This window comes from Cherax quadricarinatus, chromosome 88 (assembly GCF_038502225.1).
Source record: "Cherax quadricarinatus isolate ZL_2023a chromosome 88, ASM3850222v1, whole genome shotgun sequence".
Lineage (NCBI taxonomy): Eukaryota > Metazoa > Arthropoda > Malacostraca > Decapoda > Parastacidae > Cherax > Cherax quadricarinatus.
The window spans coordinates 16,966,892-16,982,195 of record NC_091379.1 but is presented as its reverse complement, the minus strand read 5'-3'; the positions used below and the strand labels follow the sequence as shown (position 1 = coordinate 16,982,195).

Here is a 15,304-nt window from a genome sequence, read left to right as displayed (position 1 = left end):
CCATTAGCTCTCCTCTGACAGGCAAGAGGCAACTAAATTTTCATTTACTGTACAGTATTTCAGTTCACATTTCTTCTAGTATTCATTTTAACAATTTTATGTAGTAGTAAGTACATTTTTAATAAGTTATTATACAGTGGTACCCAAAGTTTCGTACAGCTCCCAACTCAAACAATTATGTAAGTGTATTATTTTATGTGCTTTTTTAAGTGTATTTTTAGAGGGCTGAAATGGACTAACCTAATTTACATTATTCCTTATGGGAACAAATTCGTTCGGTAACGGCACTCGAACAGCCTTCTGGAACGAATTATGGCCGAAACTTGGGGTACCATGGTATTGTCATTTAGGGTCTGGAACAGATTAATTCTATTTACATTATTATTTATAGGAAAAATTGCTTTGGTAGTCAAATCAACATCTGGAACAAATTAAGCTCGACAACCGAGGTTGCACTGTACTTCCTTGATAGTTGCAACAGAACCTATAGACATAATACCAGACACAAAAATCTCTGGGAGACCCTGAGTCTGGCTAAACCTCTGTAAAAACTCTATGTACATAAAGGGACCCAAAATGTGGAACTCCCTGCCAGTAATCTCCAGAGCCTCTCTTTCTCTGCCAGCATCTTCAAAATTTGCCATAAAAAAAAAAAAAAAAAAAAACTTCTGCCTAATACACGTATATCCCAACAACAGCTAAATATGATGAATATGTTAATATGCTAAACAATTCACTCAACCAGAAACATAAAACTATAGTGATACCTCGAGTTTTGTACAACTCCCAACTATTATTGTAAGTGCTTTTGTAAGTGTATTTTTGGGGGTCTGAAACGGACAAATCTAATTTACATTATTCCTTATGGGAACAAATTCATTCGGTAACAGCACTCAAACAGCCTTCTGGAACGAATTATGGCTGCAACTCGGGGTACCGCTGTATTTTCATATTCTCATTACCACAAGTATATAAAACCATATATTCTTATTCTCATTATCTGTAATATTCGCAACTATTAAATATGATGAGTATGTTACAAAATGAGTAAATATATTGTGGAATCCTCATTACCTGTATTCATAATCCAACCTGTTTTTATTACAACAATTAAATATGACAAATGGTTTAAGTAATGAGTTAATATGCTTGTTTGCCCTTTTTGTAATTCCCAAGTTTATTATGACCTCTTACAGACTGTACATATAAGCAAACATGAGTTTTGAGACTCTGATAGCAGGTTCAAACCTCACCAGTTTATAAGCAAACAATTAGTTATTGCCCCTTTTAGTGTTAAGTTTGCCCAAAATGCTCTGTATAACAGAGTTTTCAGCATGTACACCTGAATGTCACCCATATCTCTACATTGTATCATGATGAAATAAACTATTATTTTTATTATTATTCCTTGGATGAAAAGCCCTTCAGCAACATTTTATTGATGGCATAAAGCAAGAAAAATTATGAAAACATTATTAGTTTTTTTTCACAATATGAAAGTAAACTAACTGACCAAAGCAAGTTTTTTTAATTAAAAAACTGAAATGAAATATTGGAGTTATTATTTTGATGCAAAGTGGTAAACATGTATGGGTCATTCATAACAGTGGTAGAAGTCTGAACCTCTATCCACTCATCACAAGTAAATGAGTGGTGCACTGAGGTGTATGTGGAGACAAAAAACGTTATCTATGGAGGCAAAGAAGGGAATATATGAAAGTATAGTAGTACCAACACTCTTATATGGGTGTGAAGCTTGGGTTGTAAATGCTGCAGCGAGGAAGTGGTTGGAGGCAGTGGAGTTGTCCTGTCTAAGGGCAATGTGTGGTGTAAATATTATGCAGAAAATTCGGAGTGTGGAAATTAGGAATAAGTACGTAAGTAAGTTTATTCAGGTATACACAAATACAGTTACATAGAATTATCATACATAGCAGCATGTGTGTAGAGAACCTAGTAGAACTCAAAAAAGTCAGAGTGGCTCATTTCCATTGGGGTCCTTTTACCTTATTATTATTATAATATAAAGGTTATAATATTTTCTTATTATTCTATAATGAAGATAACATCTTATTATCATTCTAAAAAGACTATCTACTACACGAGGGTCATTACGACTATCTACAATTCGAGGGTCATTACTAGGAATAAGGTAAAATTTACAAGCATTGGCTAAAAAATAGAAAATTATTCCCCTCCCTTTCTGTAGCTACATTCATCAAACACCTTTTGGCACTCTTCTTGAACTGGTTTATGCTATGACTGGCTTTGACATGTGCAGGCAATCTGTTCCATTCCTTTATTGTTGTACAATAAAAGGTGTTTGAAGCCTGGCCAATGACTGTGGGTACTACAAAGTTGTGCTCTCTCCCCCTAGTACTATGATTGCTGCGGTTCCCAACCTTGACAAAATTGACAGCAAGATATTCTGGACACTGTTTGTGAGCAATTTTATAAACATGATTTAGCTTCAGTTGTTTTACTCTGTCTTCAACATTCAGCATATCCAACTGCTGTAATTCATTCTGGCCTACATGCTCTCTTGGACCTAGACCCAGGATCAATTTACGATTTTGTTCTGGGTGATTTGCAGTCTATCTTTCAGTTTTTTTTTTGTCAAGGCAGAGTACCATGAAGAGAAAGCATAATCCATATGGCATTGTATAAGGGCTAGACATAGGGTCCTGTGAGCCTCAGTAGACACTGTGCTTGTCTATACAGGAACTTCAGTCTGGCATTCGCTTTCTTTACTACACTGTTCCCTATCAATTCTCCTGACATGCATGGGGTCAAAGGGGATTCCCAGATATTTTACTGATGAAACCAAAGTGATGGGCTCCCCATTACACTGGACATTAAAATTATTTACCCTTCTCAGTTTATGTTTCATGCCAAAGAGAATGGCTTCAGTTTTCCCGAGGTGTAATGATAGTTTGTTGTCTACTAACCATTTGCTGCAGGACTCCAGTTCCAGTGTTAAAACATTAGCTATATCTTGTGGGTCTTTACACTAACAGAGCACTGTCATCTGCATACAGTAGGAGTTTGCACTTGACACTGATAGGCATATCATTGACATAACATAATAATAATAAGGGACCCAGAATACTACCTTGGGGAACTCCACATGTTATCGGCAGGGGTTCTGATTCCGTTTTGTTGATTTTGACAATTTGTCTCCTGTTGCTAAGGTAGGACTTAAACCAGTCTACAGAACCTATACCGATAGCTTGAAGTTTCTTACATAATATATTGTGGTTGACAGTATTGAAGGCCTTTTGCAGGTCTAAGGTTATCATACCTATGAGGTTCCCCTTTGACATTTCAGTTCTCATGTAATCCATCAGATTAATTAGGGAGGTGTCGGTTGAGTAAGATCTTCTAAAGCCCGATTGATAGCTATGAGGAATGTTTTTGTCATTAAGGTACTTAACTACTTGAGAGTACACCACCCTCTCCAGAATTTTGGATATTATACTGAGTATACTAACAGGCCTATAGTGGCTTACATCAGACCTACTATTTTTCTTGAAGATAGGAGTAACTCTGGCCTCCTTGAACCCCTCTGGAATGGTATTAGTGGTGATTGATAGATTTATTATGAGAGCAATAGGGATTGACAGTTAAGAAGCACCATCTTTTAGGAACTTAGACGGGATGTTATCAGGGCCTGTGCTCTTAGTTGGGTTTAACCTGCTTAGTTCTTTTTGAATGAAGTCATGAGATACACTTACTAGTTGACAACTGTTTGGGGTTACCCCTTTATTGGTATATTATGTTTGAAACTTATCAGAGTCTGTGTTAAAGGTATTTGATGCAGCTGATAGTTTACTTACTAGTGTTGATGCAACAGATGTGTAGTAGGAATTAAAGCAATTTGCCACCTTAGATGTTTCGTGGCATACCTCGTTATCGATAGTGAGTACACTATGTTAGACCTATCTACTGGTTCATGGCTATAGAAGGTGTGGAGTTAATAAAAGTGTTAGTCAGAGGGCTGAAGAGGGGTTGTTGAGGTGGTTTGCTCATTTAGAGAGAATGGATCAAAGTAAAATGACATGGAGAGCGTTAAAATCTGTAGGGTAAGGAAGGCGGGGTAGGGGTCGTCCTCGAAAAGATTGGAAGGAAGGGGTAAGGGAGGTTTTGTGGGCGAGGGGCTTGGACTTCCAGCAGGTGTGCGTGAGCATGTTCGATAGGAGTGGAGACGAATGGTATTTGGGACCTGAAGATCTGTTGGAGTGTGAGCAGGGTAATATTTAGTGAAGAGATTCAGGGAAACCGGTTATTTTTATAAAGCCGGACTTGAGTCCTGGGAATGGGAAGTACAATGCCTGCACTCTAAAGGAGGGGTTCGGGATATTAGCAGTTTGGAGGGACATGTTGTGTATCTTTATACGTACAGTGGAACCTCTACTTGCCAGTTTAATCCGTTCCATGACCTTGCTCGCAACTAGATTTGCTCGTTTGCAGAGTCAATTTTCCTCATTTAAATTAACTGAAATGCAATTAATCCATTCCAGTGGAATTTTGTACTTCAATAATTTCGCTAATATCAACTCTACGGTTTATTTATCTATCTCACTTCATCTAATATGACATAATAAACAATATAAATAACATACAAACCTGATATATACTCTAAAATTAATAAAATATGTCATTCATGTGGTGGTATGGGCAGTGTCGGCGGTGGACGAGTTTGTCTGGAGACCGGGCAAAATACTTCATGAATAATTAAGCTAATATCATCTACAGGCTTATTTATCTATCACAGTTCATCTAATATGACATAACAATATAAATATCATAGAAACATGATATATACCCTAGAATGAATAAAATTTGTCATTCATGTAGTGGTATGAGCGGTGTTGGCGGTGGACGAGAGTGTCTGGAGACCGGGCAAAATACTTCATGAATAATTTCGCTAATATCATCTATATGGCTTATTTATATATCACAGTTCATCTAATATGACATAAAAAACAAGAAAAATAACATAGAAACATGATATATACTCTAGAATGAATAAAATATGTCATTATGTAACAGGTGGAGGCGGCCACAACCGCTCCCTCTTTGTTGTGGTAAACACTGCCATCTAGTGACGGCCTTTCGAAGCCATCTATTATAATTGCTATTATACATATTATATTATTATTATTATTGCATTATATTATTATACAGAGGTCCCTCGCTTTTCGTAGTTCTCGGCAATCGTAAATTTCGCCAATCATAGGGGTATTTTCGTATAAACATGGAGTCGCTTTTCATAGGTTGACTCGCGAATAGTAGTTCGTCCGGGACGCGTACGCACGGTGTGAGCCGGGGCGGCCTCCCTACCCAGCCAGTCTGGCATTGTTTACCAGTGAGTGAAGGTCCCCTCAAGTGCTCCTACGAAATATTTCATAATATTCCACTCATTTTAGTGCTTGCAAGTACTAAATAAGCTACCATTGCTCCAAAGAAAGCTCCTAGTGCCAAGCCTGTGGTAAAGGTGAGAAATATGTACAGTGACAAAGTCTTGGGCCATTTTAGGGAAGTGTTAAAGAGACGCCAGAAACAGAGCTCTCTCCACAGTTACTTTGCGAGACAGGACTAGAGTGACTCTCAAGGTGGTCCAAGTGGCATTAAGAAACAGAGAAGAGAAGCAACCCCAGAGAAGCAATTGGTACCTGAGGTGTTGCTGGAAGGGGATTCCCCTTCCAAACTGTAAACAATCCACTCTCTCTCCTCCTCCAGTCTCCCATACACTAAGAAGAATCTCCAATAAAGGTAAGTGTTATGCTGTTAATGTTTCATTCATCATTTCCCATTGTATTGTTTATGTACTACATGTATATTTCATGTAAAAAATTTTTTTGTTTTAATACTTCTGGGTGTCAGGAACGGATTAATTGTATTTACATTATTTCTTATGGGGAAAATTGATTCGCAAATCGTAAATTTTGTTTATAGTAACGGCTCCAGGAACGGATTAATTACGAAAAACGAGGGACCACTGTACTATTATTATTATACGTATTATTATACGTTTTTTTTTTTTTTTTTTTTTAAAAAAGTCGGCCGTCTCCCACCGAGGCAGGGTGACCCAAAAAAGAAAGAAAATCCCCAAAAAGAAAATACATTCATCATCATTCAACACTTTCACCACACTCGCACATTATCACTGCTTTTGCAGAGGTGCTCAGAATACAACAGTTTAGAAGCATATATGTATAAAGATACACAACATATCCCTCCAAACTGCCAAAATCCCAAAACCCCTCCTTTAAAGTGCAGGCATTGTACTTCCCATTTCCAGGACTCAAGTCCGACTATATGAAAATAACCGGTTTCCCTGAATCCCTTCACTAAATATTACCCTGCTCACACTCCAACAGATCGTCAGGTCCCAAGTATCATTCGTCTCCATTCACTCCTATCTAACACGCTCATGCACGCTTGCTGGAAATCCAAGCCCCTCGCCCACAAAACCTCCTTTACCCCCTCTTTCCAACCCTTTCGAGGACGACCCCTACCCCTCCTTCCTTCCCCTATAGATTTATATGCTTTCCATGTCCTTCTACTTTGATCCATTCTCTCTAAATGACCAAACCACCTCAACAACCCCTCTTCTGCCCTCTGACTAATGCTTTTATCAACTCCACACCTTCTCCTAATTTCCACACTCCGAATTTTCTGCATAATATTTACACCACACATTGCCCTTAGACAGGACATCTCCACTGCCTCCAACCGTCTCCTTGCTGCTGCATTTACCACCCAAGCTTCACATCCTTATAAGAGTGTTGGTACTACTATACTTTCATACATTCCCTTCTTTGCCTCCATAGATAACGTTTTTTGACTCCACATATACCTCAACGCACCACTCACCTTTTTTCCCTCATCAATTCTATGATTAACCTCATCCTTCATAAATCCATCCGCCGACACGTCAACTCCCAAGTATCTGAAAACATTCACTTCTTCCATACTCCTCCTCCCCAATTTGATATCCAATTTTTCTTTATCTAAACCATTTGATACCCTCATCACCTTACTCTTTTCTATGTTCACTTTCAACTTTCTACCTTTACACACATTCTCAAACTCATCCACTAGCCTTTGTAATTTTTCTTTAGAATCTCCCATAAGCACAGTATCATCAGCAAAAAGTAACTGTGTCAATTCCCATTTTGAATTTGATTCCTCATAATATAATACTATACGTATTATCATTATACATATCAAACGAGACCAAAAATACGAGAATACAACCATAAAACCATACGAAATTACCGCTAAGGGGTGGCTAACTGCTGAGAAGTGAACTCCATTATTTATGCTTAGATTTCTTTCATTTTTGGTGTACGTTAAGAAGCCTCTTTCCATCATACATTGCCCAAGTTTCAATAAGATAGTCCAACAAACAAATGAGATAAATTCCCGAGATCAAGAGCAAGAGCCCCTCACCAGTGTCAAGGAACCTGCCTTGAGGTCTGCTTGCTTGTGGAAATTTTGCTCGCGTATGGAAGCAAAAAATCGACCCATCGACTGCTCGTATTTGGAAAAACTCGCACATGGACACGCTCGCAAGTAGAGGTTCTACTGTATATGCTTCTAAATTGTTGTGTTCTGAGCACCTCTGCAAAAACAGTGATTATGTGTGAGTGAGGTGAAAGTGTTGAATGATGATGAAAGTAGTATTTTCTTTTTGGGTCACTCTGCCTTGGTGGGAGACAGCCGACTTGATAAAAAAAAAAAAAAAAAAAAATAAAGTGAATGTGTCCCTAGAAGGAGAATAAAAGAAGAGCATCCTCAGCTCACACACACACTGAGGGTCTGAGACCGATTCTCAGCACACATGAAACACTGAGCATGTTTTCTTACACCTGCTGTCCCTGTTCACCTAGCAGCAAGTAGGTACTCAGGTGTTAGCCGGGTCACATTCTGGGGAACAAGATTAATCCAAGTTGTCCAAATGCTTTGTATAACCAGGGGCTTTCTATGTAATATGCCAATAATGTCAGCTAAGTCTACAATAGTTGTATCATGTCCACTGCCTCCAGCCTCTTCTTGATGCAACATTCACAACCCATGTTTCATACCCATATAAATGTTGGCACCATTATATTTTGATACACTAGCCTTTTTGCTTCCATGGATAAGGTTCTTTGTCTCCTGCATATATTAATTAAATAAAGTTTAATACTTGGTAAGTGTTAGCAAGAGTACTCAATGTAAAATGATATTTTTTTTTAATTAAGTTAAAATTTCTTATGTCCCTGCCTAATGCATGAAATCAGTCTCATCTTCAACATTTAACAGTGCTTCAAACTATTCCCTTCTTCCCAGTGCCTCCACCTCCCATCTTATGTTTATAACTGCTAAATACATTTGTTCTCTAGGCTTCCTCAACTTATTAATCTCATTCCAGATTTCTTATTCTCAGCAAAACTTATTGATAAAACCTTAGTCATTCTCTAACTTGTTTTCCTTTTCCATTCCCTCTTTTTTTTTACACAAATCCATTTTTAATGCTAAGAGTTGTTATCCTACCTCAGCTCATTTAAAAGCCCAGCCCTATCTTAAGATATACTACCACCCCCCTGAATGCCACCCACAACAGTCCACTAACACCCAAGTACCTAGTTATTGCTAGATAAACAGGGACAGCAGGTGTAAGGAAACTTGCCCAATGTTTCTACCATGAACACCCAATATGTGAGTGGTGTGTGCTGCCAAATGAGCCACAGAACCCCTCTTAACTTCTCTTATCTCCTTATACTCTGCTCTCCATATTTCACTTCCACATTCTAAAAACCTCTCACATGCTAACTTTTTCTCCCTGACCACCCACCCTCTTTACTTCATCATTCTACCAATTGCTCCTTTTCCCATCCACACCCACCTTACTATACCCACAAACTTCTGCTGCACACAAACACTGCATTTATTATTATTATTATTATTATTATTATTATTATTATTATTATTATTATTATTATAACAGTCACTTATACCCTGTCTCCTTTAATTTATTCATTTTCACATCACTCTCCTTGTACCCCATCTACCTCTTAATCTCACCATAAATATAATTAAACGTATCTCTTGCCTCCTCTAAAAACATGCACATTCAGGAGGACTAATATACAATCCTAAACTGCTGATATTATGCCCTCTATCATATCTGCTGTATACTAAACCTATGTGGATCACTCAGCACTGCTGGACATCAAGAGAGGATGCATGGTAAGCTTGTAAGGATATGCATGAAAGAAGTAATGGACATTAAAATTGTTAGTTGACAACCAACATCATGGAAATAGAATACAATGTAGATTATTACTACTATCATTACAGGGAAATACTAATCATTCAGAAGTCACACAGTGTGCTGGGAAAGTGAGGAAATCAAGTTTGATTTGAAAAATATAAGGGCAACTACATTTCTTTGGATCAAGAGTCTTTATTAAGTAACAGTAAGAAACTCTAAAAAGGGGGATACAGCATAGAGAACTGCATAAAGTATACATTTAATAATAGTATCTTCATTTTTAACCCTTTCAGGATCGCCAGGCCCTAAAAAAAAAAAAAGAATCTTTTCCCCATCATAATGACACCAAAAGTATGAAATTTGATGGAAAACTTACGGAATTATGCTCTCGCGAAGTTAGCGATCTCGACGATGTTTACACATCGGCAATTTTGCCCACTTTGAGCCCTATTTTCAGCCAATTCCAGTGTACTAGTCGACAAAAATCATATCTATTTTGCTAGAACTCCATTTTTTCTATCGAAGGAGTACAAGAAACCACCCATTTACCGATTTCAACTATCCAATAAAGTGGTCAGAATTAGCAATTTTGACAATTTCACACAAATTTCAAAAGATGCCAGTTTCCAAATAGGGTCCACATAAACAAGACAGACATTCCTGGCACTAAAATAACATTTCCTCTGTTCATTAGTCACATCCCCAGGCCCCTCTTACATCCTTTTGCTTTCCACTTTGAATTTTTATTCTCACAAAAAACAGAAGATTTACTGTTATGCAGACTACTCCATTAGTGTAGAAATGGTATAAATAATATCAGCGCACTTGTGAAAGAATATTAGACTCACCAGTTGATGTGTATTGGATGCGTAGCATGATTTGTTTACTTTTGAGCTTTGGTAAAAATCGAACATTTCTGCTACTTTGAGCTCAATTTCAAGGTACTTTTCATTGTAAAACCAGTCAAAATCATCTCAATTTCTGTAATATGTCTTCCATTCTATAAAATGAGACCAGGAAAACTAGAATACAACAATAAATATCATACAAAAATACAGTGCCAATTCGCTGTTTTAATCCAAAAACATGGTCAAAGTTTTTTCTCATTATGCACTGTGTTGCAGGATTTTTTTTATACTGCACACACTGACCACACAGACCCATTCTTTCATATGTAGGCCTACCAGCTTTCTCTCACTAGATTTGAGAAAGCTAGAATTTAGGTGTACTAGTACATCAAAAACCCTGGTGAGTAAGCCATACTAGTACGTCCGAAACCCTGAAAGGGTTAAAGGAGTAAGCTGGTAAGCCAGCTGAAGGCCTCAGTCAGTTGACTGAAAACTCCCAGTGGCAGGTCATCACATGGCTAACAACACTGTCAAGAAACACTTGATATGAGTCAAGTCGGTCAGAAATGTCATTTGTTTCAGTCTCCTATGGGAGGGTTATCTGTGTATCGTTCCAGCTGCAGTTTTGTGCCTTTATAATCTTTAATAAACACCTGTCATGTTTGTGATAAATTTTGCCTAACCAATACATTTCATGAATATATAAGGATAATAAAATGGACTTGGTCATGTCTAGACAGGACTGTCTAGAACCTTTCCTGTTGTGTTCAGTTGAGCAAACACTAGGGCATATATATTAGAAAATACTTCAGTCCTGGGACCTTGATCACTTCTAGTTAGAAGTTATCAAGGTCCCAGGAGTGAAGTTTTCTAGTAAATGTCCCAGTGTTTACTCGCCTGTCTTTCTTAACCCTTTGACTGTTTCAGGCACCTCTCTGAAACTGTCATTCTATGTCGCCAAATATTCGAAAAAAAAAAAAATGATTTTTTCTTATGAAAATGTTAGGAATATTTTTACTAGTGTTTTAAGCCTAAAAAAAATTTTTTGCCATCAGTACTTACCGAGATATAGAGCCGCAAAGTTTGCAGAAATTGACGTGCGTACGGCAACAGCGGCGACTGCCGCCCACCCGGTATTCTTTTATTTACTCTAATTCAAAGGTTTCTTGCATTTTTCAATATTTTTCTTTTCCAGGTAACTTATGTGGCCTGTGAGACCAATGTAAGGTGCATTGTTCAAATATACACTCATTATTTACAACACAATAACAGAACAAACTTTATCACTATTAGTTTGTGTATACACTTTGTTTACACAAACAAACAATACAAAACAATGTTTATTACTATTGTTCCATAATATATATACATATGTACAGTCACTAAACACGTTCCTAGAACTGCTGCAGCCTGTGGAACTCTTTGAAACATGGGTATATGCAGAGGGGCACTTCACACTCCTCACACATAAAACGAGTGTCTCTGCGTGTTTGTGGGCGTTTTGTGGTATGCATACATACATAACACCTCTTCTGAGCATTTTTCTTGGCAGTAGTAGGAGGCAGTTGTATGGGGTAGTGATCACCAGGCCTCATACGAGATGACGTCTGTGGGCGCTGGTCTATTGCAGGAGTTGCTCCTTTGTACTTTGCAATTATTTGTCTGATTACTGACAGGCAAAATTCACCATATTTTGGTGTTTTGTTGGTCTTCAACTTGTATATGTTATAAGCATTTAGCATAGAGATATCAACAAGATGGAAAAAAAGTTTGATATACCACTTATAACTCTTGCGTACACAGTCTGCAAACCCAATCTGCATGTCACATTTGTCCACTAAGCGCATATTGAGGTTGTAGTCCATGACAGCTGCAGGCTTTAGAATGGGTTCATTGGTCTCTCTGTTGTCCCTGCCACTGGGTACCATTTCGTTTGTGTGAACTGATGTCAACAATGTGACATCACGTTTGTCATGCCACCGAAATGCCATGATGTCATTGGCAGCAAAGGCTTGCACCTCACCTCTGCGAGTGCCAGCGTCGAACCTTGGCATATGTTTGCGATTACCACGCACTGTGCCACACACGTCTGTCAAGTTCACTCGCAAGAAATCACTGAGTAAGGGGCTTGTGTACCAGTTATCAGTAAATAACATATGCCCCTTACCAAGATATGGTTCCATCATTGTTCGAACCACATCACCAGAGATACCCAATAACTTCATGGTATCTCTCAAAGTATTACTGCCAGTGTACACAATAATATCTAAAACAAGACCACTTCTGCAATCACACAGTACAAATAGCTTTATACCAAAGCGTTTCCTCTTGCTTGGTATATATTGCTTGAATGAGAGTCTTCCTTTGAATAAAATCAAGGACTCATCAATAACAAGCTTCCTGAAGGGATAAAAATACATGCAGCACTTTTGTTTCAGGTACATAAACACATTTCTTATCTTATATAACCTGTCGCTTCTGTCAGGCCTGGTTTTGTCTGAAAAGTGTAACATACGCAACAGTATCAGGAAACGATTGACACCTATAATGTCACTAAAACCTGGAGTTGAAATCAGGCGATCTGTTGTCCAGTATGTGGTGACAGTGTGCTTATACACATGTGGCATAAGCATTATTGTGGCAAAAAACAGGTACATCTCTGCCACAGTTGTCTCCTTCCACTTGTGTAGCCGTGATTTTGGTGAGAGAATTGTATTTGCCATGGTGTATTCACAGTATGTGTTGGTTTCCCTGACAATGATGTCCATCAGGGATTCATCGAAGAATAACTCAAAGCAGTCCAGTTCACTGGCATTGTTCCCAAGTGGACAAGATGGCTTTATTCCACTTTGTGTTTCATCAAAGTCATGGGGACTGGGAACAAACTCGTCACCATCCTGCCAATCCCAGATGCGGTCTGCTGGTGGGGTCTGGATATTGTACCGTGGTTGTGGCTGTGGTTGTGGCTGTGCAGGTTGTGGTGGTGCAGGTTGTGGCAGTGTGGGGTAGGGTGAGGCTGGTTGTTCTGCTGAGTCAGCCGCGTGGCTAGTAGCGTGGCCCGGTGATGGTGCCACATGGGCCGTGCCACCCTCACTATCACCACCACTGCCTCCTCCCTCACTGTCACCATTCATACCCATCGTTACAATATCGTCATCTTCACTATCAGGTCGTGGTGTTGGGCCACGGGATGTGCTCCCAGAGTTTCTCCTTCCCCTTGGAACAACATATGAAACACTACCAGACCGCATGCTACGTCGTACATACTGGCGCTTCACTGGGGAATATTCACTCTCACTGTCACTAGAACTGCTTTCAATGACCTTGAAATCACTATCACTATCACTGCTATCATCAGGGTGTTGTACACGACCAAATAGTTTCCTCTTTCGTCCTGGTACAGGCGAACGTGAACGTGAACAAGCCAGCACAGCACCAGAGGTCGAAGGTTGTGGGTCATCTGGGTTTTCGTCACTATTTACGTTATCCTGGGCACTTTTTTCGGTAACACTCGCTTGAAAACCCTTGAATTCACTGTCACTGACATTTTCATCGCTGTTAGAGCTATCACTTGGGAACAAAAGACCTCCAATCCGCCGAGGAGTGAGGAACTTCTTACCGAGAGGCATGGTGAAAATGGACTGACAACATGGCGTTCCCACAATGCACCGCTAGGTCCCAGATTTTTTTCACAGGGTGCACACCGACCACTGAGACCCATTCTCTCCCGTGTAGGCCTATCAGGCCTTTGGCGTTCGATTTGAAGCCGCTAGAATTTGTGCGTATAAATACGTCAGAAACATTGGCTCGTAAGACGTATTTATACGTCGGAAACAGTCAAAGGGTTAAATCACTTAATGGCATCAATTGCTAAGGATTCTACAATATCTGTAATTTATTTTTATTATCACACTGGCCGATTCCCACCAAGGCAATGTGGCCCGAAAAAGAAAAACTTTCACCATCATTCACTCCATCACTGTCTTGCCAGAAGGGTGCTTTACACTACAGTTTTTAAACTGCAACATTAACACCCCTCCTTCAGAGTGCAGGCACTGTACTTCCCATCTCCAGGACTCAAGTCCGGCCTGCCGGTTTCCCTGAACCCCTTCATAAATGTTACTTTGCTCACACTTCAACAGCACGTCAAGTATTAAAAACCATTCGTCTCCATTCACTCCTATCAAACACGCTCGCACACGCCTGCTGGAAGTCCAAGCCCCTCGCACACAAAACCTCCTTTACCCTCTCCCTCCCTCTGTCATGTGCACAAATTTCTTACTTAATATTTGGAAAGTTTGGCTATGCTATATATTAAACAAAATCAGAATGCTATTTTCACACTCCAACAAAAAAGTAATTTAAAAAATTTTCATGTGTGTTTTGAACAACTATTTGCCAAACCAATGATTCTCATTTTAATAAAAATAAACTTAAAAATATTATACATAAAATATTTTTTAATTTTTACCTGAACGATCAATTATGAAAATGATCTCATTTTTGTTGGAGTAACTATTAGATGGAACCTCAGGAAAAAGATTGATCATGATGAGATCGTCTTTCATTAGTCCGGTGGTAGAGCGGTCACCAGTTTCACGGATTATGTGAGTCTTGTAGGGATTAGCATAGTAGATCAGGAGACTCCAGTCATGGTCACTCTTGAAGCCACCATCCTGCGTCACCTGTTACAACAATATCAAGCATCCTTACATATGATATTTCTCACTTATGCTATCCATCAACCCTAATATGCAGCAACAAAAATAGCTTAAATGATCTTCTAATATTCAGAAAAAAACAAAAAAAACAAATGCGCTTCTAATATACAGCCACAAAAAATAACGTAAGTGCACTTCTAAAATTCAGCAACAACAAAAAAAAACAAAAAACAAATGCACTTCTAATATGCAGCAACAAAAATAACATACAGTAGACTGTTATATTACACAGGTCTATTTTACACATTTTGGCTATTACACTACTGAAATATTGTGGCATAATTTTATACAACCTAGGTAGTAGGTTGGTAGACAGCAACTGCCCAGGGAGGTACTTCCGTTCTGCCAAGTGAATGTACAACGAAAACCTGTAATTGTTTTACATGATGGTAGGATTGCTGGTGTCTTTTGCCTATCTCATAAACATGCAAGATTTCAGGTATGTCTTGCTACTTCTACTTACACTTAGG

At 38.8% G+C, this 15,304-nt stretch overlaps 1 protein-coding gene across 4 annotated transcripts in view; it reads right to left on the bottom strand.

Annotated features, from left to right (window-relative positions):
* Nucleotides 1–15,304, bottom strand: part of LOC128698666 (von Willebrand factor A domain-containing protein 5A) — a 267,556-nt gene that overhangs the window by 155,147 nt on the left and 97,105 nt on the right. For all 4 annotated transcript variants that reach the window (XM_070104010.1, XM_070104012.1, XM_070104009.1 and 1 more), the window contains exon 8: nucleotides 14,585–14,798. In XM_070104010.1, coding sequence (XP_069960111.1) covers nucleotides 14,585–14,798 — 214 coding nt within the window. The remainder of the gene's footprint in view (nucleotides 1–14,584; nucleotides 14,799–15,304) is intronic.